Source organism: Chanos chanos, chromosome 15 (assembly GCF_902362185.1).
Source record: "Chanos chanos chromosome 15, fChaCha1.1, whole genome shotgun sequence".
Lineage (NCBI taxonomy): Eukaryota > Metazoa > Chordata > Actinopteri > Gonorynchiformes > Chanidae > Chanos > Chanos chanos.
Window position 1 is genome coordinate 12,329,999 of NC_044509.1, and position 21,919 is coordinate 12,351,917.

Here is a 21,919-nt window from a genome sequence, read left to right on the forward strand (position 1 = left end):
TGTTTTATCAAAGATAATGGGGATAGAGAATTGTGTATTGGCTGCAGTCCAGCCTAAACAAGACTTTTCAATCCAAGAACATTTATCAAAGCATTTATCACAAGTAGAAAAATTTTGTTTGATCCAACTGTACTAAGAGCTGATAAGAGACACAGACCCACAGTTCTTAAGAGTGAAGTCAGGAGCACTCATGAATCACAGTAATTGTTTTTTTGTTTTTTTTTTAAATGTGGAATAACACCATGTTATAATTTATGCTTGAGGGCCCCCTTTAAGAGATGGACCAAGGCAAGGCCACACATCTAACAATATCCTCTGCATCTGTCTTTTATTTTTAGTAACATGTGAGAACTTGAATATGAAGCCAAACCCAACTGTTTTAAACACAGGCCATTAAATCTGTTTTGACAACATGTAAAAGGGAATCAGTGAAGTTCCTTAGAAGTTTCTGTAATGAAAGAGTAAATGCTGTAAAAGGATACAGAAACAAATGACAAGAGGTGACAGGTCATTTTTCATACAGCTTTTAGGAGAGAGACTGGGGAGGTAAAGGGGATGTAGGGGGGGGGGGCAGGGGGTTCCTGTACACAGATAGATATTTCCTGTGGACTTAGTGGTCTGTCCAAGGTTTTTCTCTTTGTTTGCCGCTCATCCTAAGGGCCATATAAGTCCTTCAACCTCAGATCTGGTAATACTGCTGTTTTATATAAACAAATCATGAAAGAAATCACCAGATATGTCTAGTCACGGCAGGACACGTTTCTTTGTCCAAAATCGCATTCACAAGCCTATTATGAAAACTGATCTCCCCTTCCAAATGAAATAGCAGTGACAAGTTACTCTACTTTAGAGAGAGTGCTAATTTCTATGTCATTGTCATATTCCAGATTGTAACTAGAAAACACACTCTTAGCCTGACACCTATGTATATCATTAGTTACCAGAAGAGTTGACTGTTAAACAGTGATATATGGCTTTAATTTTATGACATTATTAACTTTAGGTTAAATACTAATCCTTCTGTATGCTGTATAAGTGAGGTATTATACAGTGGTTATCTCTTTTATATCTGCATATTTCTCAAACCCCACAACACAATAGACAGGATCTGTTCTAAAACCCTAAAACATACATCACAAGACATCATCCACTGTGGCTTTTACTCTATTCCCTGGATTATTTCTGTTTGCACTGATGATAGTTTGACAATCCTCCGAGACTGTCATTTTCCAGACTCATTCTCCCTCCTGCTGAGAGAAAGCTGAGAGCATTGCCTAATAAGTTCATGTGTGGCTGGAATGATTTGTTTATACTGGTGAGATGGTGGGAGAGGGATCGCTTGTCACAGGGAGAACAGGCATTGATCCAAGCACTGAACTAAAGCTGCTCCAGTGGCTTTCTCGACTTGTCTGGGATTTTTTCAGTTTGAGAACCGAGTCTAAAAAGTGTTACATGATGACACCCTGCTGTTGGCCTAAGTTGACAAGTTGAATGAAGAAGAAAAACACACGTTGCCTTTACGTAACGGAGTGACTCATTAATATGATTTTTTTTTTTGGTCAAAGTTCCAAACATTAAAATAAATTAAACAGTAAACAAAAACAGAAGTGTGCGCCATCTAATGGTTACTCTTAGTACTTATGGGTTTAAACAAAGGAGCTATACAAGGGCATTGTTCAGTCAAATTATATGTCAGCATTACTATGGATCAATAAGAACACTTCTTTACCTCAGAAATAGCTGTTTCTAGAAGATATTCATTCTCATAAACGTTTAGAATTTCACTGCTTTAAATACAATCTGAATTGTTATTCATTCTGCCAAGTGTTGCTCCTCTCCCTTTTCCGTAGACCACACACGAAAATAAAACTTGATCCCACTTTTCAGGTAATGTGCAATACAAATACTTTATTAAAAAAATGCATTGTATACATTCAATACTTAAAAAAGTGAAGCAGACATATGAAATATTTCATATCAAAGAACAAAAAGAGGGTAATGCCTGAGAAATGCATCGTAGAAAGAAAAGATAATGCTTCTTATATACACTGTTATACCAATAACAGACTTTAAATATATTACGTGTATTTAAAACTACAGAGTCATTTCTGAGTAATTAAAATCCTTCCATACAAAACATGCTCAGCTAACATGAGGCAAAAGTATTAATGGACTTCCCCCTGCCCTGTCGTTTCCAGTCAGCCTTTCCTCTGTCCAGCTATTGTGACTGTACAAGGAGAGGATCATTTAGCAAATGAAGAATGTTTTTCAAGGAAAAACAACAACAGTCATCTACACAGCAATTTCTGTTGTGAGCCAGTAAGGCATGTATTTTTTTAGGGTCTTGCTTAAAAGAACTAACAATCATGAATCTTATGAGAGACTATTAAAAAAGTTGTCCATTTGCATCAAACTTTACTTATACAGGCTGCGATGCCCGATAAACAGCACTGCCGTCTAAAACAGCTGAAGTAGATAGGAAAGCTATGACAGCGCTGTAAATTCAATGAGTTCTGAGGAGAACATAGATCAAATGGGAATGTGAAATGATTCCTTAATCCACTGGTCACGGGAGTTTTGGGTTGGCTGGGGAAGGGGTAAAGGTGGGTCAGCTGTTTCACCATCGTTGACATCTTCTTCCTCGTCCTCTTCATCCTCGGAGTAGCCATTTTCTGTAGTGAAGGAACTCTCGGACAGAAGAGAGGACGAAATGTCTTGGAAAGCCCCTTTGTACTCCTGTATAGACTCATACAGAGACCAGAGCTGGCAGAGTAAAGACATATCCAACTGCCTCAAGCCCACCTTTGGAAAAGAAAGACCATTTTTAAACAGATGTAACTTACTGTCTGATAGATCTATCAGTACTTTTGTCAACATCACAAGCTATCATATGAGAAGTGCATGTCGTCTACGCTTTTCTTTTCTTTCTGCATGCATGCTTCAACGTCCCGTTAAATACGCCTTTATACTTGCCATTTCTTTACGCAGCATTGCCAGCGCTGCGTCAAGACTTGCAGGTTTGCTCCGGCCGAGCGAATCGCTTACTCTAGACTTGCTGATGTCGGCCTGAATGCGCGTCCTCTTGCTGTAGACTTTTTCGATGTCCCTCCAGGAACCGCCACTGGAATTGAGAATACCGCTCAGGCCTTTCGGTAAAGGTGGCAGACCCTCAATTGAACAAACACTTCCAGCAGGGCACTCCGGTGGACTTGACTGGAATCCGTTCATTTCCTGTGCCGTTTTTTTTATCGCTTTACCTCAAAATAAAATTGTGCATTCGCAGTCTGTTTCAGATACTTTGGATTACTGAACGTTCCGCCGTAATTATTTATGATAGACAGCGAGAAACAGAAAACTGTAAACACTGAGCATGTTCGAAATTTAACGTCAACATACAAGCAGTCCTGAGCGTTATTTCCTGATGAGGAAACACTGTAGGTTAAAGATAAAAGTTAAAATAGAGGTCAGTCTTACGTGTTCTACACGTTAAACACGACGATTAATCAAATTCGTACTCAATCAATATTCCACAACGGTGCGCTTTCATTAAGTGAGTTTCACCTTCAAGATATGTTTTGCTCATGGACAGGATATGCTCTCCCAGGATACCGCAGCACCATCAGATTTTTGTAATTCGAAATTTCGAAGAAGCATTTAACTCTATCACCGTAAACACCTTAGCACATAAACAAAAGGCTGACAAATAGTTTGCGGTTCATGCCGATTTTCAAGCTTTGTTTTCCTCAACGTTTTCTTTGTCTTTCACTTAACCTCGCCCACCGACTCCCCCCGCCCTACACTCTCAAAACATGGGGAGGCGCTATATTGTTCCTTCCATTAAAAATAACCCGAGCACCCCCAGAACTGCAACAGACAACTACATGGGCGGCGGACAACAAAGTGCACACTGAATATTTGTTCACATAAAAATCTTAAGTAGTGTTGTACCAAAATATATGCAATTTTTGTTATTCTCAAGCATTACATTTTGAGATAAACTGGCCTTGTTAATCTCCTTTTGCTTGACTTGTTCAATTATTTTCCTATGTATCAGTAAGCACTGTCAAAATTAATCAGTATGCATAAAGTATTAAAAAACAATTTTAAAATTAAGACATTAGCCCCCTTCTCCATTTCATCAGTCATTAACCAATTCAGTATTCCAATTCACAGGAAAATCTTTTGAACTTTAATTTGCTCTACAAAGCACTTGTTTAAATAAATCCGTTGACCTGCAATTGTATTTTCAGCCTCTTTGGTGACTAAAAACATTCATAGCTCCATTTTTTTTCAGAACCACATGTTGCAAAATACAAAGAAATGGAAATCACATACCAAGCACAAGCAATATATTTTGACATTTGTCTAAGAAGCAGAAACATACACACACACACACACACACATATTCAAATCACTTTAGAACAACCGTGATGCATCAGACATCCACACTGAAAACTTCCAGGTTGGTGAGTGTGTTACTACACATCTGAACGCTGCTTCTTGTATTTGTGTGTGTGCGTGGTTGTGAGGGTGACACCGCACACGCATGGGTTCAGTTTTTATGACAGCTGCAGTTCCTTCAGGCTGCGCAGGGAATCGGCGCAGCCGCGGATAAGGCCGCAGAGTTGGATGCTGGCCTCCACCGAGGCAGAATGCTGCAGCTCTGTCGTGGCCCATCTCAGTTTGTTCAACACTGCCTCCTCTGCGCTGGAGATGGCTGGGTGGTGGTGCACGGGGTTGCCCAGAGAGCCGGAGCCCTGAGCTGGCTGAAGTGCAGGCGTAGTTGAGGGAAGGAAGCTGGGGCTAGCTGAGGCGACCGCTATGGGCGGAGGCTGTATGGGTGGGGGACCTCTCAGTCCTGATGCCGCCCCCTCGCAATGCTCCGGCCGCGGTTGGCCGCTTATGGAAAGAGGGGAGTCACTGGAGGTGGCTCCGTTGGCTTGTGGGAAAGGCTGGGTGGCAAGCTGTCTCTCCCTCACTTGTGACAATGCTGCCTGTGCATTAAGGGCTAAAAAACAAAGAAACAGGAGTGAAAGACAAGGAAAATACACCAAATGTGGTAAAAGAGTGAGAATGCACTGTAAATATACAGTTTTAGAGTTTGCATAACTCAATTTACAATAACAATTTACAATTTAGCATTTAGCAGACGCTTTTAGCCAAAGCGACCTACAATCAGTGCATCAGTCGGATTCCTAATACCTCATAAGCAGACATCGCTAAAAAGACTGAGCGTCAATTTACTCCTTTGTATTGTGCCCCTGTGAAGAAGTAAACTCACTCTGATATCATCCTAGTTTTTTGTTTCTATTAAAAATAGGTTCCCTCAGTAGAGTGACAGTAGAAGTTTTCATGTACCTGGGTTGTCTTTGTCAATATCAGAGTCCAGCTCCTGACATGCAACGCAGTAATTTTTCTTCTGCTTATCCTGCAGCAGAATTGTCTGAAGAGGAAACAAAACATCATTGGACATGAGGTGGAGCAAAACATATGACTGAAAGTTTTGGGGTTTTTTTATATCAAGAAACTGTGAATGCAATAATGTATGTTTGAGCCTCTACTGCTGAAGAACGGCACTTCCATTACAAGGCATTATTGGTCCTTAACAGCCGATATTAACACGTTTACAAAAGCCTTTTACGATAACGAATGAACGGGTTGTTAAACTGGCGGCGGTATCATTTTTCGAGAATGTGCACGTGAAATCTGTTTTCCTGCACGCTTAATTGATCAGAATGACAGTTCATAACATGCACGCGGTTTCAACGTCCTCGCTCACCCCGCATAGCTCGCAGCAATCGCCTAACATTTTGTAGCCTTTCAGCAGGTAGTCACCCATCAGCTTGCTGATCTTGTCCTGGCGCTCACGTCGGGCTTGGAACACCTTCATCTCAGCTTCTGATGGGGGTTCCCACTCAAAGTCTTCATCTTCTGTCAAATGTAAACAAAGATCATGAGAACATGACAGGGGGCATTTTAACTAGAAAGTTCTCTGGCTTACTTGACTTGTTCTGCCGGCGAATATTCGTGTTTAGCAGGTACCGTTCTCATAGCAAATATATGTCGGTCAGCTGATTAGCAGACATGTAGTTACTAACGGCACGGAGAAGTTGTAACATGAATTGTAAGCGGTCTCTGACACGCTAAATATGTGTATCCTAACTAGCCTGCTAAATAAACTAGCTGAGTGGTGAAGTAACACATGTCCGTTGGTATGGAGAAGCACTGACTCCGAGGAAAATGGAAGCACCTGTAGTTCTATTTCGAATGGAGGATTCACAATGCATAAGTAAACGAGTAAATTAAAAGAAAAGTATACCTGCGTTAAGGGCCATGCTTTCTCCACCGGGCTCTTGATAACACCGTTTCCTTATCAGATGTGACAAGCCTCGCACAATATTCAGTGGTGAATTAGGTACTTGAAAGGGCAGTATTGCCACCTACCGAGCTGGAGTGATACAAACTGGACACCCGGAAGTGTGATGGGAAAAGTTTATTTCTCTCAAAAACTCAGAGTTTTAGAATACGTGTATATGCATAACACGATTATTTCTTATATTCGTGACAGGCCAGATGATACATAAATTGCAAGACGAAGCATTAAGAAAATCCGAACAGATGATCTTTGTCTTTAATATAAATCATTAAAAACAAATACAGAAATTGTACGTAGAGCTTAAAAATGTAAAAATAAATAACTAAAATTAAGCCAGTGTTACTATGGCCGCAGTTACTTTTGGCTTAGGTCTCACAGTTCCCCCAGTCTCAGCCCCTGTTTCATCCCCAACCACGCTGTCCTCCCTCCAGCCGCCCTGCCAAAGGGCCCCAAACCAGCGCACAGTTGTGTCGTCCCAGTCCTCTGGCAGCAGCAACAGCAAGTATCCCAATGAGATGACGCAGGCAGCTGCTAGCCTGACTTGGCTGATCTTGGTTGATGAGATCACCAATGAATCCAAAGCTGGGAAGAGTAAAGGCCTTAAAAACATTACTTACAAGTAATTCCATGGTCATGTGTTCTGAAAATGAAGACGAGAAGAACAAATTTCCCAGAACTCAAGATCTACAACTCTTAAATTTACTTGCTTTTGTTGAGCACACATTTGTTAATCTGTGTGAATATAAATGGAGGTCATGGTTGTAATTATGTGCAGTTCTACTTATAAGTTTACATACCCTGGCAAAATTTGTAAGAAGTGTACCATTCTTTAAAGAAAAACAAGAGTGATCAGGCAAAACACTTATTTTTAATGGGATTTCAATTAAACTAAGGCATCACAGAATAGCACAAAAATCACTAAACAAAACATAGCAATAAAGACAATAATGAAATGGCCCCTGTTAAATTTGCATAACCTTAGTTCTTAATACTATTGCCCCCTTTAGCATCAATGATGGCTTGCAGTCTTTTGTGATAGTTGTGGATGAGGCCCTTTATCTTCTCAGGAGGTAAAGCTGCCCATCCTTCTTGGCAAAAACCTCCAGGTCCTGTAAATTCTTAGGTTGTCTTGCGTGAACCGCATGCATGAGATCCTCTCAAAGTGGCTCAGTGATACCGAGGTCAGGAGACTGCGATGGCCACTCCTGAACCTTCACTTTTTCTCTGCTGTAGCCACTGAAGGGTTGACTTAGCCTTGTGTTTCGCATCATTGTCATGATGGAAAGTCCAAGTGCGTCCCGTGCGCAGCTTCCAGGCCGACAAATGCGAAGTGTCCTCCAGTGTTCTCTGATAACATGCTGCATTCATCTTGCCATCAACTGACTGAATTTCCTGTGCTGTTGTAGCTCTCACACCCCTAAAACGTCCAGAGATCCACCTCCATGCTTCACAGGAGGGATGCTGTACTTTGTCATAGGCCTTGTTGACTCCTCTCCAAACATGTGGTTGTGATCATAAAGGTCAGTTTGGGTATCATTCCAAATGACTTTGTTCCAGAAGTCCAGGATTGTCTAGGTGCTGTTTGGCATATTGTAAGTGGGCTGTTTTGTGGCGTTGCCACAGTAACAGCCTTTTTTCTGGCAACTCAACCATGCAGCCCCTTATTGTGCATCTTGAAACAGCCACACCACTTTTTTGTAGATAAGCCTGTATCTCAGCTGAAGTTGCTTGTGGGTTTTTCTTTTCTTCCCAACCAATTTTTCCTGGCCGTTCTGGCTGAAATTTTTGTTGGTCTACTTTATCAGAGCTTGAACACTACTGATTGGCATTTTCAAATCTTTGGATAGCTTTTTATATCCTTTTCCTGACTTACAAAGTTCAACTACCTTTTCTAGCAAGTCTTAACAGTTCTTTTGCTTTCCCCATGGCTATGTTTCCCGCAAAATCAGTGCAGCCCTGGATGAAATGTGCAGGGCCCTTTTCAAGAGCCAAGAAACTCACTGACTATTTATGCACAGACACTAATTACAATCAAAGAAGTCACAGGTGTGGAAACCTACCCTTAATAGCCATTTAAACCTGTGCATGTCAACTTGTGTGTATATTATCAAGCCAAACATTCAAGGGTATGTATAAACTTTTGATCAGGTCTATTTGGGTGATTTCAGTTATCATTATGATTTAAAAAGGGCACACGCAATTATGTGATAATAAATGGTATCACCTGACCACTATGCCTAAATAAAAGCAAAGTTTTCTGCATGATCAATGATATTTTCCAAAAAATGGCCAATATTTCATAAATTCTGCCAGGGTATGTAAACTTATGAGGACAACTGTATTTTATTAGAATATTTCAGAATAATATTTATACCTTTACTTGCTGGTATGGTGAGTAAAATGCCAACTGAGATTAAGGTGGGGTACGCCAGCACACCTCCCAGATTCACCAACGCATTAAAAGCTTATTAAAGGGGAAATAAAATGAATAAACAAATTAAATACTATCAAATGCCTAGATGTTGAGCATCAGTACAAAAACAGCATCAAAAACCAGAACGATTACATGGTGATCAAATCACAAAATTATATGAATTATAATGTTAAACAGGTGTACTGAACTGATTGGGTTAACAGGTTGGTTAATGAATGTTAAAACGATGGAGAAAGAATGTTACCAAGCAAAAGGGAAGCCATGACACTTAACGTTTCCCAGGGAATGAGCTGGGTGGGGGGCCAGTACTCCACATGTGTGAGGTAGAGAAACACACAAACCCAAGAGTGAAGCAAAAAACTGCATAGTCCCACACAAGACAGCAGCACACTGGCTGGACCCGGCTGGACCTCCCCAACACGCTTCCTAAAGAGCACCTGCCAAAGCAGTCATGTGTCAACTTGTCTTGGGTTTGTCCTTTAATGTGCTGGTAGAAGCATATGCACACGCGCACACACACACACACACACACACACACACGCACACACGCACACACACACACACACACAAGCACACGCACACACACACACACACACACACACACACAAGCACACAAGCACACAAACACGTTATGCACATACAGTGTACAGCGCAATTCAATATGCTAACCTTATAAAGGGCAGATGTTGAAGCTGAGCCGACTCCCAGAGCCACTCCTGCTATTGAGTCACTGTGAAAACCATCTGCATAAGCCAACATGACAATGCCAGTGATGGAGAGTATGGCTGCCACTATCTGTGTTAAACAGGGACAAATACACAATTTTTCATTCTTATCAAACATTACAAACTGTTTTGGTTGAAACGTTTTATCATTTGACACTCCCTTTTACCCATGCCTCTTAAAGTGCATCTGCTCACTCTCACGCCCATGAAGCGGTCCTTCAGCCCAATCCAGGAGAGGAGAAAGGTAAAGGCCTGGCTGCAGCACAGGATGGCACTCACATCGCTTGTGGAGATCCGGCGGAGAGCGAGGAGGTACAGGTAACCCGAGAGGCTCCAGAGCACAGAGAACGGAGCTGCTCCTTTCAGGATCGCTCTCACCGTCACATCCCCCTCTCCCAAGAATTGACTGCACTTTCTGAATGTTTGAGGACGACAACACAAGATCACCATTACAGGCAACCTATAGCCAGAGCAGCTTGGATAACTGCATCATCATGAACCTGACTGGAAACTGCCTGTAACACTAAAACAATATTCTCCTTGTCACTACTGTTCACTAGACAGAATTAAAACTGTCAGGGAGCATAAATACAAAAGCCACATTAACAAAGACCTGCAGGTAAGCATGTTGTAAGCTATCTGCGAAGACAGTGATCAAGTCAGGATATAACAGGATTGTGCTGACGGTTTCTTAGCCAAGTTTAGATAGACTGCTGAGATGTAGATATTTGTTTGGCTTCATGGAGCACTGAGAAGATTAAAGATTGAAAGCAGCTTGTCTTAAACAGCTTGCTGAGTTGCAGGTGTGTACATCAGAAAAGGGGTTGAGTGAAAGTGATCACAAAAACAGTCACTGCTGACAAGTTTAATTGAATCTGTATAGTATTGTAACATTTCAGACCTCTAAGCCTTTTTTAAAAAAAAAAAAAAAAAAAGCTTTGTGGGAGCAACGTCTCTGAAGGCTTTCTGGCAGTCCATAAAAACATGATCCATTTGGAGTTTTTGGAATTTGAGTAATTTTCCCTCTATGTGTTGGCAGTGGAATAATTGTTTTAAGGATGAAAAAACACCAAATTAGATGAAATAGGCTGTGATATGAACTAACAGATGGAACACAGGTACATTTTTGCATATTTGGCCCTCTCTCGCGGCATCTTCACAAGCTCTCCCAGGAATCCATTTTTTTAAATGATGTTTAGAAATGGACCTTTTTTTTTGCTACCTTTTACCTGCTTTCGCATTTACTCTGTATTTCTCATTTTTTCTACACATCCCCCATTTGTGCTACACAAATTTAATGATCTCAAGTAACAGTATCTCAAGTAACAGAACATAGTAACCAAAAGATCAGTGGAAGAGCCGTCCTTTCACACCAAGAATTCCTCACACAGTTCACTGTTTGTGTACAAACCACAGGGGTTGCAAGAGTCCATACTGAATGTTAGTTGATGTAATCAATGTATATTCATTGAAATGTTGTTAATCATCCCTGAGAAGGCGATGAAAGGAGTCACGGACAGAACAAAATAAAATGAAAATGGCCCATAGTAGCTCTTACATACAAAAACATAGAAATTCCTTTGCAAAGGGTCAATTCTATAATTTAATCTGAGGTTCTGCAAAAACGGGAGCCAAAGGGCCCTACCTGATAGTCAAATGACGGAATCAAACCTGAACTGGGTAGCAGGCCACTGTCTCTGTGTTGCTCCCAGTACGTGGCCCAGGTAGTAAACAGGAAACAGGAACAAGTTCCAGATGCTGCAGAACCAGATGATGAAGAAGGGGGCGTGAAGTTTCGTCAGGGCCTCTTTGGCACTATGGATGGCCCCGGCCCATAAGACGGCTACGCAGCCTCCAAACACTATTCCCCATAGCACACGCTGTATGGCCCTCAGCGAACAACGCTTACAGCAATGTCCCTCCCTCTCCACCTCTCCCTTAACCATGCTCTGTCCATCAACGCTGTCTGGCTGAGGGTCCTTCGCCTGGCCATCCTCTATGAAAACACACACACACACACACACACACACACACACAGCAAGTACATTCATACACACAAATACACACACATACACACACATGCAAACGCAAAAGTGAGTTGTGTAGCAATTTGTCTGTTCAAAGATTTTTAGACATGCACAGGGATTTTTATGGTAGGTCATAGTTTTTCTAGCAAATTTATCATCACTGGCTAGACAGACACAATATATCTCAGTCAATCATGGAGTATTTCAGTCAATCATGGAAACTTTAAGCCTCTTTCGAAATGGTTGTGTCTAAATTCTAAATGACTTCAGACAGTAAGGAGATTTAGAAATGTGTTGTCGTATTGTATATTATCACATAGCATTTGGGATTACACACACAGAACACAGAATTGTAAAATAGAGTGAACTGAGAAACTCACCTTGGGCTGTGGGTAAGTGAAGTGTGACGGGTTCTGGGCAGGGGGAAGGAGACACCTTGGTCGACAATTTCTTCATGGCTACGCGCTCGCTGTACTGTGAAGAATCCCCTCCAGCTTTGAGCCTGTGATCACTATAATCACAAACTCCAGCAAATTAAATTACTTAAAGTGAAAGGATCTGCCCAGTCATCCAGAAGTGGGATTACACTGGCCCCACAGGTAATCAAGCAAACTGGAGTCAAGCGCACGCCAATTAGCATGTGATAAAATCTCATTGATGCACTGTATTATTGATTATTGCCTAGAATATTATACAAATATGGGAGTATAAAAGTCTTTCTGCTCAAAAGAAATATCATCTTCACAGTAGCATGTCAGCTGAAGTGCAAAAAACTGTTGTGATAACTGTATGCTGTGTTAACTTTTGTCTCTGAAACTAGTGACTTCAGTTCCAAGAAAAGGGAAAAGGGTCACCAGCAACTGTCAGCACATACAAGCGTGAGCACAGCCTCTCTGAGAGAAAGTAAAATGCTTGTTTTTTTTTATTGTTCCTCAACTATTTTCAGTTCTTCCTTCTACCATAGTTTGTGGGAAACCATACAAGGCATATGAGAACCTATGCCACTTTCATGCCCTCTGAAACCATCATGCAGTGTCAATAAGTATAGTACTGTACTGATATCCATGCACATTGGCTATGATATAATAACTACTAACTGTATCTACAGATAGGTGACAAGAAAGATTGTTATGATTCAAGAGTTGGAACTGTAACTTGAAGCTGCAACAAAAAGGGTTCCCTACTCATCTCATGGTGATATTTTAATCATTCATTAAATGCTGTAAAATGAATTAATAACACCATTTAGACTCAATTCTATATTTTACGCACACCTTAATCCATTGAGGAATGAGCCGTCAAGGGTTTTTTTTTCTGTGTTCAGATAATTGCCGTTCATACGTCTGGTTAGTGGTTACATCAAGAAGACACTATTTGAAAACCTTTACAAGTATTTCCCTACATTGGTACGCATCAAGGGTGGGGGGCCATTGATGCTGATTACCAGATTAACATATGAAATATGAGAACTCCACGCCTTTGCATAGCGAACAAATTTGTGCTTTTGTACAGATGTTTCTGTTTTCCGTATTTGTCTTTAACTGTGACATTATTGGGCACTGGTTTGGTAAATTTGAAAAATATGTTTGTTTTTTTTTTATCATGTTTTGCTTTGCAGTGTATGACATAACACAAATGAAAGTAGGTGCTCTGAATGATGGGTGAACTGACATAAGTTTCATGTTTGTTAGCTGGATAAATGTCTCAGAATTGTTTTAAAAGGTTAACGATGTATTGTGTCTACGAGTGAACCTGCACTCAGCACCACGGACAGCTGCCTACCGATGTCCTTACTATACGTGGTGAGTGATTAAGGGGGTTGCGAGGTCACTGAATTTAGTGAATGATGGGTTGTCACAAACCACCAGAGACCTGTACATGTATTATAGAAGTGTTTTATTCAGTACACTGACATCCTCAGTCAAAAACACCATACTCGATAAAACAGGGGCTCCGTTTTCACACACAATTAGACAGGAGTATCCATGTCATTCAAAATGGGTATCTGAAATATATCACACTCAAGGGCATGGATTGTTGGCTAGATATCTAGGTAACTAATTCCAGTATTTTACGACGGAACAAATAAACATCCAAAACCCTGCAACACATTTTCAACTTACATAGATTGTGGCTTTTCTAATCGTAAAATAACACGAAAGCTGCGCATTTCAGGGTGCGTTTTTAACACTTTTTTGGCTAATACTTGAGTAAGAGGTTACCATGGCGACCCTTAGGGAGCATTCTCTAAGAATAGAGGTATCATTGTACTTTTGTTTAAATTGATTGACTCAAGGCAACCTTTTTATCTGTTCTCCTTTCAATATACGGTTTAAAAAAAAAAAACAAAACAAAAAAAAAACAAAGGGTCTAACTTAGATATCCAGTTCTAACGCTGCTATCTTATTGGGTGTGGGGAGAACATTGTAATGACAGGCATCAATATTAATCTGCGGATAACATCAGCTTTACCGAGTTTTCCTGCAAAGTAATGTTGATTTTTTTTTTTTGATGAGAGTATTGTTAAGCCTTGCTGTTATCTCTTGTCTGCTGTCGCTCAGTCTATGTCCCGTCTTCCGTTTGGGGAATCTACACAAGGGTAATGACCGCCATCCTACGGAAAAGAAAAATACAAAATGAACACAGTTATGCAAAACGATGTCAATGGTCTCTTAGTTATGAAGGAAAATATGTCACTATAAGTGAAAGGTTTCATGCTTACCTTTACATTGGAGAGAATCTACTCCAAAGGGCTGATGAAACAAAACACAGATGACGTTGTGTTATTGTCTTGGGGGGGGGAGGGGGGCACAACGTGTTTTTCCTATTTATTACACCTTATATGTTTAACTATCCTGTCCTACTCACTGTACTTACGTGTGCGTTCATTCTGTGATCGTGCAATGCGGTGGGGAAGAGAGAATATCGATTAGAAATGCCAGTGAAGCAGAGCCATTGGGACGGTATGAGGGATATATTTTTGCATATATTTGGTGTGAGTAATAGAAAACCAGACAAAGACATTTACCTTGTGGTTTGGGGTGCATCAGGGTCAAGGGTAGCTCCACTGTGACATCACTATACAAGAAAACAAATAGTAAAAAAAAAAAATGAAATTTTCGGAAATTGTGGTGGCTGCTCTCATTTTTACCAATACAATTAATGACTATCAGCAGTTAATCAGGGCTTTACCTGGCTGTAAGACCTCCAAGCAGACTGAAAAAAAAATTAGAAAGGAATGCATTTGATATTCATTTCATTATAAACGGTCTCCCACCTTCTAGAGAATTCTTGATCGTGATAATGTGTATCGTGTACACGTGTGAGCTCCATGGCTCAGTGAAATGCTATGTAGGATTCAGACACAACAAGGAGAACTTCAGAGTCATGAATGTGAACCTTACCCTCCTCCAGACACCATCAGGTTCACCTTGAGTTTGTAGGACACCAGGATACCCAGAACCTCCTTCTCCATGCCTGGCCGTATACTGATGGAGTGAAAAGTGAAAAAAAAAGGAGTGAGTGCACAGGAGTTCACGCAATAAGGGAAATATAATGAGTCGGAGTCAGAGTCAAAGACTCATGGTTGTCAGAGTCATTTGTTCCTGGAATGGTATGAGTTAAAAAGGAACACGCACACAGTGGTGGAGGCCAGGTTGGTGTCTTCATCTTTAAGCCTGCCGTCCAGCGCTAGGCCCCGTTTCTCCTTGTTGTTGGCTAGCAGTGGAGTGACCGAGAGGGTTTTATCCAAAGATCCATTGGCCTCCACTGTCTCCCTACGGAGTCAATTTATGACCTCGTTCAACTGCTTGTACAGTCATAATCTGAGTGAAAATGCATTATGGAGCTATCATTATGAACATCTACTTATATTCACTGTAATGTAGCAAAGCGACTCACGAAAACTCCTCGGTCAACACATTCTTAGTGTATTTGTCTGCTGAGTACAGAACTACGTCTGTGGTCTGGTCAACTAAAAGAAAAAGACAACACAAAAATTAGTTTCTTAGTATGTGCTTGTAAATGTGATCGGTTGATTGTTGCTTTGCAGTGTCAATGAAAATGCGGTCTTTAAATGTAAAAGACGTTCAGAGGACCAGTAATTTCAGAAACAGAATATTCAAGAGAGGCAAGTCTGTTTTGATTTGTTGGTGTCAAGTCCTTGCAGTACTCACTAGTTACTTTGATTTTCTTCACCACTTTGTTGGTTTCATTCTTGACTTTAATTTTGATGGGGATCGGGTCACCGTGATAGTAGATCTAATATCAATGAAAAAACATTCCCATGTATTATATTTTACACAAAATACACACACACACACACACACAAACACACACACACACACACACACACCATATATATGTATATAGATAGATAGATAGATAGATAGATAGATAGATAGATAGATAGATAGATATGGTGTCCAGTGTGTGCTATCCCATATATGAAGCTCAAACCAGTTTATCTAAAATCTATGTCATCTACCCACCTCCTTATCCAGAGAAGCCTCCATATGGACAGGCTTGTCTGACATCATGAAATTCTTGCAGATATCAGCCTTGGCCCCGGCACCTTGCTGGGATGGGGCAAACTGGATCTTACGGATGACAAGGCGACAAGTGTCCCTGAGAAGAGGGGGAGGGGAGAAAAGAGTGGCGTGAGACCATATGACAGCAACATGCTTCTGTCCTGTATAGTGTGAAAATGACACTGAAATATTAGAGAGAAGACTATACACTGAGAGTGCCCACTTACTTTTTGTCCACTTTCTCATCGGGGTTATCAGCCTCTTTGGCCAAATAGGCCTTGACTTCAAAATCAACACCACAAGCCTGTGAAGGTAAATGTCATAAGGAAATGCTATACATTTCATATTTTATCTGATAGCTAACTAACTAACTAACTAACTGTTTGACTGACCTACTAACCAAGTACTTACCTGCCTAATGGACTAAACAAATAAATAAATAAAAAAATTTTATACACTTCACCTTTCCAGAATCATCTGGTCCAGGCTGTAGAGTCACAGAGCAGGGCAGGTTGGTTGGAATCTAAATGAGAGAAGATACCTTGTCAGTTTTGATTACCTTATTATCTGATGAAATATTAGAGAAAACGTTAGACAAAAGACTTGCATTGGACTGTGAAAAAAAACCCAAAACAGGTAGTCAAGTAGAAAAATAGGGTTTACGGGGACACACCTCAAAAGTGAAGGGGTGGGCCTGATCACCGGCTTTCTTCAGCAGGGTGTCGTGCATTTCAGTAAGTTTGGGCTTGTGGTCTGCTGGGGGGTACATCTGAACGTGCTTTATCCAGATATCTTTTCTGAAGGACAGTCCAATCACATCCAGGTCATCACGACCGTAGCGAAAGGCGCAAGCCAACTGGATCCAAACTGCAAAGGCAAAGAGAGTTATTTGTTTTTTCGAACAGTTATCTTTTTCGAACAAGTAGAATTTTTTTTAAATTATAAATTAAAATCAAAATCATAAACGAATACCTTTCCTGTCCCCAAGGTCTGCTGGGTCAATCTTCAATACACCCTCTGGAATACAAGAGACACACACTAAGTTTCCATTTATGAACTGAGCCATCTTACAGTGTTATCGAGAACAGAACTTTCACTCACACAATATGGAAACAGGAGTGACTCACCAACAGTGTCCACAGAGTCCACATGGTCAACATAGTCTCTCTTCCCCAAGTAAAGGGTCATCTGAGGAGGGAGACAATACCCATTAAAATCAAAGCAACATACACACACACACACACACACACACACACACACACGCACGCGCACACAGACACACATCCACAATCCACAGACACAAAAATAATAAAATAAATTTGTGTTTTAAATTGAAATGCTTTCATAACCAGTTACACAATGTCATAAGTTCAAATACACATTCATATGTTTTGGTGAAATGCAGCTGAGTCAGTGTGTTGTTTTTTTGAGCTGAACAGCATCAGTTTTCATTTATATAATCATAATTACAACAGTTGTCATGAACTATTGTTAGATACAGGGAACAAAAACACCCACCTGCCCATTTCCACTCGTCTTCTTAAAAACCCTTAAGACAAGAAAAGAGTAAGAATAGCTATGTATTTTTACTTTTACTGAACAAACAAACAAACGAACAAACACGTTTCAAGATAAACCAGAGTCAGACAGTAAATTTTTGAAAGTAAACACAAATAACACAAACAGTTTCATATGAACTATTTCGTGTCTATCATTTGTTGCATTTTTTTCCCTCCAATTCTAATCATTTGTTCAAGTTGATCCTCAGACTTTTAATTACATTAACACAAAATCTCCACCCTATTTATATTTGCAAGAGGTGGAGGCGGAGTTATCTGAGGACATCTGTTCTGCCAAAGCCAATCAGGGAATTAGCCACAGCGGCACCCCTCCTTAATGCAGTGTGTTTGACTTTGTGCTTATGACCTCTGGTCCTGTGTGTGTTCAGCAGTTACGTCTGGTTTTAAGGACACGTCGAACTCAAGGCCTTCACCGTCCTCTCTGGTTAATCCCACTATTATGAATGGGGACGCCTTGCGTTTATGCCTTGGAGACGCTCGTTAATTAACTTTGACTGGTGGTTAACGAACTGCCCGCGACAGTAATGCTGTCAAAGATTGTGTCATCTGTCCGTACGGAGCGCGACCTCAGATTAACACTTGGGACATGACAGTGAGTATGTAAAATCAGCCTCATGTATTCATCCCAAAGAACTGCTTTTCAATTCTTTTTTTTCCCTGAATAAATTCGTTGCCTCACACTGTGTTGAGTTTATTACAATATTTATGGATGATTAGTGATACCAAACTATTTTTTATTTAAAAAAAAAAAAGTTATACAAGTTTAAAAATAGAGGAAACATGCGTGAGAGAACATATAATTGCAAATATTTCCAAACAGATATTGTGACCTAAAAGAAAGAAACTAAGACAATTAATATATTTAAGTTTCCATTAATATATTTAAGTCATCTCAGTGAAAAGGACAGAGACATCTAAAATCTAAAAATCTTCATAGTTGTTCTGGTAATCTAGCAGCCTATTCTTAAACGCTGTCACATTTGACTGTTGCTCAAATGAGGTTTTCAGAGCAAGTAAAGCACAAACAAAATTGTAAATATTAAGTCAATGTTATTTGAAGTAAAATAAAAAAAAAGTACTCACTTTGCCATCTTTTACAATGCGCAGGTAACTTCTCTGGAAAGAACAAAGAAATTTTGATGAAGAGAAATAACAAACACTTAAGGCTGTGCAGACAGTTATGCAGCAACAAGTAACACTATGGGGCGTGTGTGTGTGCGTGCGTGTGTGTGTGTGTGTGTGTGCATGCGTGTGGATGTATGTGTGTGCACATGTGTGTGTGTGTGTGCGTGTGTGTGTGTGTGCATGTGTGTGAATGTATGCGTGTGTGTGTGTGTGTGTGTGTGTGTGTGTGTGTGTGTGTGCGCGCGTGTGTGTGTGTGCAGCGGGCGGTTGGGGCAAATCTTATCCAATGAGCTTATAGCGTAATTCTTATTTTAAGTGCCAAATCTTTCACTGAGGATTACTTCTTTGCCAACTCTCACCCTTGAGACCAAGATAGTATGCTAAAAACCCATCTCAAGGTGTTTAACTTGACACGGTTTTAAGACCAGGATATTCTTATATTCAGCCCTATTTTTACACAGATGTTCTTATTTTGGAAAAGCTCTAGAACCATAAACAAAATAGTCCCAGAGCACTTAGAGGGTTATGTAATTAACAGAAAATTTTTAAATAAATCCTATCTCCAGAGGGGGTGTTTGATGCATCAGCAGTTTATGTGGAAGAAAACCTTCTACAGAGCACCAGGCGTCTAATAAATCAAGTCTCACGATTTCATATTATTGTTTGCTGTTGCAATGTATATATTCGTGGAGTTAGTGTTTGATTCTTTCTAAAAGTAAGTCTCTATGAATGCTTTATGGAATAGAACACCAGTAAAAAGAAAATGACAGTAAAGTAAAAATAAAATGACAGTTACTGGGTGCAGTGATGAGCAATAAGGCGACTGCTATGAAAAAACACAGGAAAGACTAAGCACTATTCGTTGAAATTATTATGTTTATGCCCTGATAACCCAACAACACACTTAAGAGTAAGAGTGACAATGGTACCACAACAACCTCTCTCTCTCTCTCTCTCTCTCTCTCCACCATCTTTCCACACTTTCTTATCATTTCATCCACAGTAATTTATACAGTCTTAGCTTATGTCTAACAATTTCTGCATTGATGATGCTGAAAACGCGAGTTCATTGCGGCCAGTCTCATCCTTCTAAAAAAGTATGAGAATCAATCAATTGATTGTATTTAGGAAAGTCGATAAACACAAACGACATAATACGTAACCACAAACAAAGAGGGACAATCCTTTCTCGCTGTAAAATTGTGCTCTGTCTTGCATCAACTGATTCGCTGTGAGTTTGGCTGAAATTTTCGGACACCATGCACTTTTCTTCTAGTCTGAATTCCATAACATATCCACAAGGAAGCGTCAATGGTTTTTTTTCTCTTACAAGCACTGAACTGGGTTGGTTCTGGAGTACGACATCCCGGTTAAGTCGTGAATATACAGGGATCTAACGATGCTCTGCAGACACGCTAAAAGTGATTAACTACCTATATCCACATACTAGTCAAACAGTCAATACAAATTATTTTACCGGAATTTTACGCCTTACCTTCGATTTATACAAGGGGCAGACTCCGGACTCTCCGTAATCCGTACCTTCTGCTGTCAAGAGAGTGCATCACTGCACGAATGGCCTCAGGTTTTATATCCAGAACTCTGGCCCCCTCCTCTGGTTTAACTTATCTTTTTTTAGACTTTACCTTTCTTTTAATCCAATTAGTAATCTACTATTTACTGCAACAGCTGTTTTAAAAATAAAAACAGGTGTATTAAATCAGATTTGGTGGCGTTTAAATGGAGCACAGCGATTTTGACGGCCATCGTGCACTCAGACAACACCGGCTGTTTTAACTACGGTAGCCTGAATTTAGAGGAACTCGTTAATTAAGGGGTACTAATACTGATATTTGAGCTACCAGTCGTCTGTTAAGCTGACACGAATTGTTTCTTGGTAGTAAGTGTATTAAGTCCTGAAATCAGTTAACGCTACACTGTAGGCGTATATCTATCTAAATGCACTCATGCAGTTATGAGACACGATTAATGCATCTGTGTTACTACTTGGCCGATGAATGATTTCATGGAGATGTTACAAGGCAGGATTTGCCCCCCCAAAAACAAAACAAAACAAAACAAAACAAAACATCATTTTGGCAGCAGGCCGTAATAAGATTAGAAAAGGTTCCCTGCCACACCGTAGAATTTGCGCAATCAGTGATGTACACACCACAGATGGACGTAGTTAGACAAACAAGATTTACTAATAAATGCTAGTAATTGAATCGCAGAACCCTTTCCTGCTTCAAGGACCAGAGATTTGGTGTTTTGTGCTTACTTTATGATAAACTACACAGGTGGTGGCTTAATATCCGAAATGTTTTACGAAACGAGTGCTTCTGCAGTGGACGTCAAGACGGGTACTATCCTGACACACCGCCTGCACTCTTGAGTCAAGAACGTCACTCTGGCGCTGCCTAAATAAACACAGAACAGAGCCAGGAACCTTTCACGTGGCCACTGGACACGCCCGTATCTTCCCGCACCATGTTCATTCCAAACAGTCTAAACTTTGGTGGAACGTTTTGCTGCCAAATGGATTTTGTCGTTAATTGTTATCTCTTTGCAGGTCTAAGCGTGGCAGCTGCCAAAGCAAGGATAGAACCTGCAGTGCTTTACAGCGTTTCTTAATGTCAGGATTTGGTCTTTGAGTGTTAATGGAACCAGATGGCCCGCAGACTTAAGCACAATGTGACCTCTGGGCACACCTTCTTAATCCAGTACCCTCTCTTCATCTCTGTCTCTCCTCTTTTACATTTGACCCTCTGTACCTGGATCCCTCAACATTATGACTGTAGATTCACATCATCATTGTCCCCTTCATGGAGTGGGCTCCTTGGACCCATTCATCCAAAATGCAATACTTTTCATTGCAAAATAAATCGTAAAAAAAAAAAAAAATAACTGAGGACCATGGGAAAAATAAACAAATAAATAAATATTGTTGTATTTTGGCTGAAAGGTTGATCATTGAAGTCAAAGGCCTATGTGTTGCTTCCCCTTGTGATCATACGTCACCACCAATGTTCAGTTCATTACAATGAAAGAAAATGGATGAGGGGGTTGTGGTGGGGTACCTGTGGTTGGACATTAGGCTGCACTGATAGATGTAGCCACTGT

At 40.4% G+C, this 21,919-nt stretch overlaps 4 protein-coding genes across 6 annotated transcripts; all 4 read right to left on the bottom strand.

The window, feature by feature from the left end:
• Positions 1–2,008: 2,008 nt before the first annotated feature.
• On the bottom strand, positions 2,009–3,737 carry fam89b (family with sequence similarity 89 member B). 2 transcript variants are annotated; one of them, XM_030792622.1, is made up of 2 exons: positions 2,974–3,737; positions 2,009–2,763 (listed from the first exon to the last, which is right to left on the bottom strand). In XM_030792622.1, the coding sequence occupies exons 1-2, from the start codon at positions 3,226–3,228 to the stop codon at positions 2,530–2,532; spliced, it is 489 nt and encodes a 162-aa protein (XP_030648482.1). In that variant the 5' UTR covers positions 3,229–3,737; the 3' UTR covers positions 2,009–2,529. The 2 variants fall into 2 exon arrangements, with proteins under 2 accessions (XP_030648482.1, XP_030648481.1); XM_030792621.1 differs by having other exon boundaries at positions 2,009–2,802.
• Positions 3,738–4,060: 323 nt separating this feature from the next.
• znrd2 (zinc ribbon domain containing 2) lies at positions 4,061–6,385 on the bottom strand. Of its 2 annotated transcripts, none has more exons than XM_030792612.1 (4): positions 6,320–6,385; positions 5,780–5,931; positions 5,359–5,443; positions 4,061–5,008 (listed from the first exon to the last, which is right to left on the bottom strand). In XM_030792612.1, the coding sequence occupies exons 1-4, from the start codon at positions 6,333–6,335 to the stop codon at positions 4,560–4,562; spliced, it is 702 nt and encodes a 233-aa protein (XP_030648472.1). In that variant the 5' UTR covers positions 6,336–6,385; the 3' UTR covers positions 4,061–4,559. The 2 variants fall into 2 exon arrangements, with proteins under 2 accessions (XP_030648472.1, XP_030648473.1); XM_030792613.1 differs by lacking the exon at positions 6,320–6,385 and having other exon boundaries at positions 4,061–4,727; positions 4,824–5,008; positions 5,780–5,944.
• Positions 6,386–6,704: 319 nt separating this feature from the next.
• Positions 6,705–12,018, bottom strand: LOC115828271 (putative thiamine transporter SLC35F3). Its single transcript, XM_030792225.1, has 7 exons — positions 11,943–12,018; positions 11,207–11,531; positions 9,731–9,950; positions 9,480–9,605; positions 9,055–9,247; positions 8,751–8,840; positions 6,705–6,958 (listed from the first exon to the last, which is right to left on the bottom strand). The coding sequence occupies exons 1-7, from the start codon at positions 12,016–12,018 to the stop codon at positions 6,705–6,707; spliced, it is 1,284 nt and encodes a 427-aa protein (XP_030648085.1).
• Positions 12,019–14,119: 2,101 nt separating this feature from the next.
• arr3a (arrestin 3a, retinal (X-arrestin)) lies at positions 14,120–21,288 on the bottom strand. The gene is made up of 15 exons (XM_030792226.1): positions 21,246–21,288; positions 17,610–17,686; positions 17,219–17,279; positions 17,064–17,108; positions 16,765–16,958; positions 16,555–16,614; positions 16,319–16,395; positions 16,053–16,188; positions 15,738–15,822; positions 15,463–15,535; positions 15,201–15,338; positions 14,967–15,050; positions 14,755–14,778; positions 14,574–14,640; positions 14,120–14,176 (listed from the first exon to the last, which is right to left on the bottom strand). Exons 1-15 carry the CDS (start codon positions 21,286–21,288, stop codon positions 14,120–14,122), a joined length of 1,221 nt encoding a protein of 406 aa, XP_030648086.1.
• Positions 21,289–21,919: the final 631 nt, after the last annotated feature.

Bases quoted from the DNA above. Each gene is read 5' to 3' on its own strand.
- fam89b (XM_030792621.1), bottom strand. From the start codon at position 3,228: ATGAACGGATTCCAGTCAAGTCCACCGGAGTGCCCTGCTGGAAGTGTT. The intron at 2,803-2,973 runs GCAAGTATAAAG...TCTTTTCCAAAG, and splicing joins CAATGCTGCGTAAAGAAATG to GTGGGCTTGAGGCAGTTGGA.
- znrd2 (XM_030792612.1), bottom strand. The intron at 5,444-5,779 runs GTGAGCGAGGAC...TTTCCTCTTCAG, and splicing joins ATTGCTGCGAGCTATGCGGG to ACAATTCTGCTGCAGGATAA. The intron at 5,009-5,358 runs GTACATGAAAAC...TTTGTTTTTTAG, and splicing joins TATTGACAAAGACAACCCAG to CCCTTAATGCACAGGCAGCA.
- LOC115828271 (XM_030792225.1), bottom strand. From the start codon at position 12,018: ATGAAGAAATTGTCGACCAAGGTGTCTCCTTCCCCCTGCCCAGAACCC. The intron at 9,248-9,479 runs GTTAGCATATTG...CTGCTTTGGCAG, and splicing joins CAACATCTGCCCTTTATAAG to GTGCTCTTTAGGAAGCGTGT. The intron at 8,841-9,054 runs GTAACATTCTTT...CCCTTTAATAAG, and splicing joins CATGGCTTCCCTTTTGCTTG to CTTTTAATGCGTTGGTGAAT.
- arr3a (XM_030792226.1), bottom strand. From the start codon at position 21,288: ATGGTGCGGGAAGATACGGGCGTGTCCAGTGGCCACGTGAAAG. The intron at 17,109-17,218 runs GTGAGTCACTCC...CTTGTATTCCAG, and splicing joins GGACTCTGTGGACACTGTTG to AGGGTGTATTGAAGATTGAC. The intron at 15,339-15,462 runs GTGAGTCGCTTT...TTGACTCCGTAG, and splicing joins GTGTTGACCGAGGAGTTTTC to GGAGACAGTGGAGGCCAATG.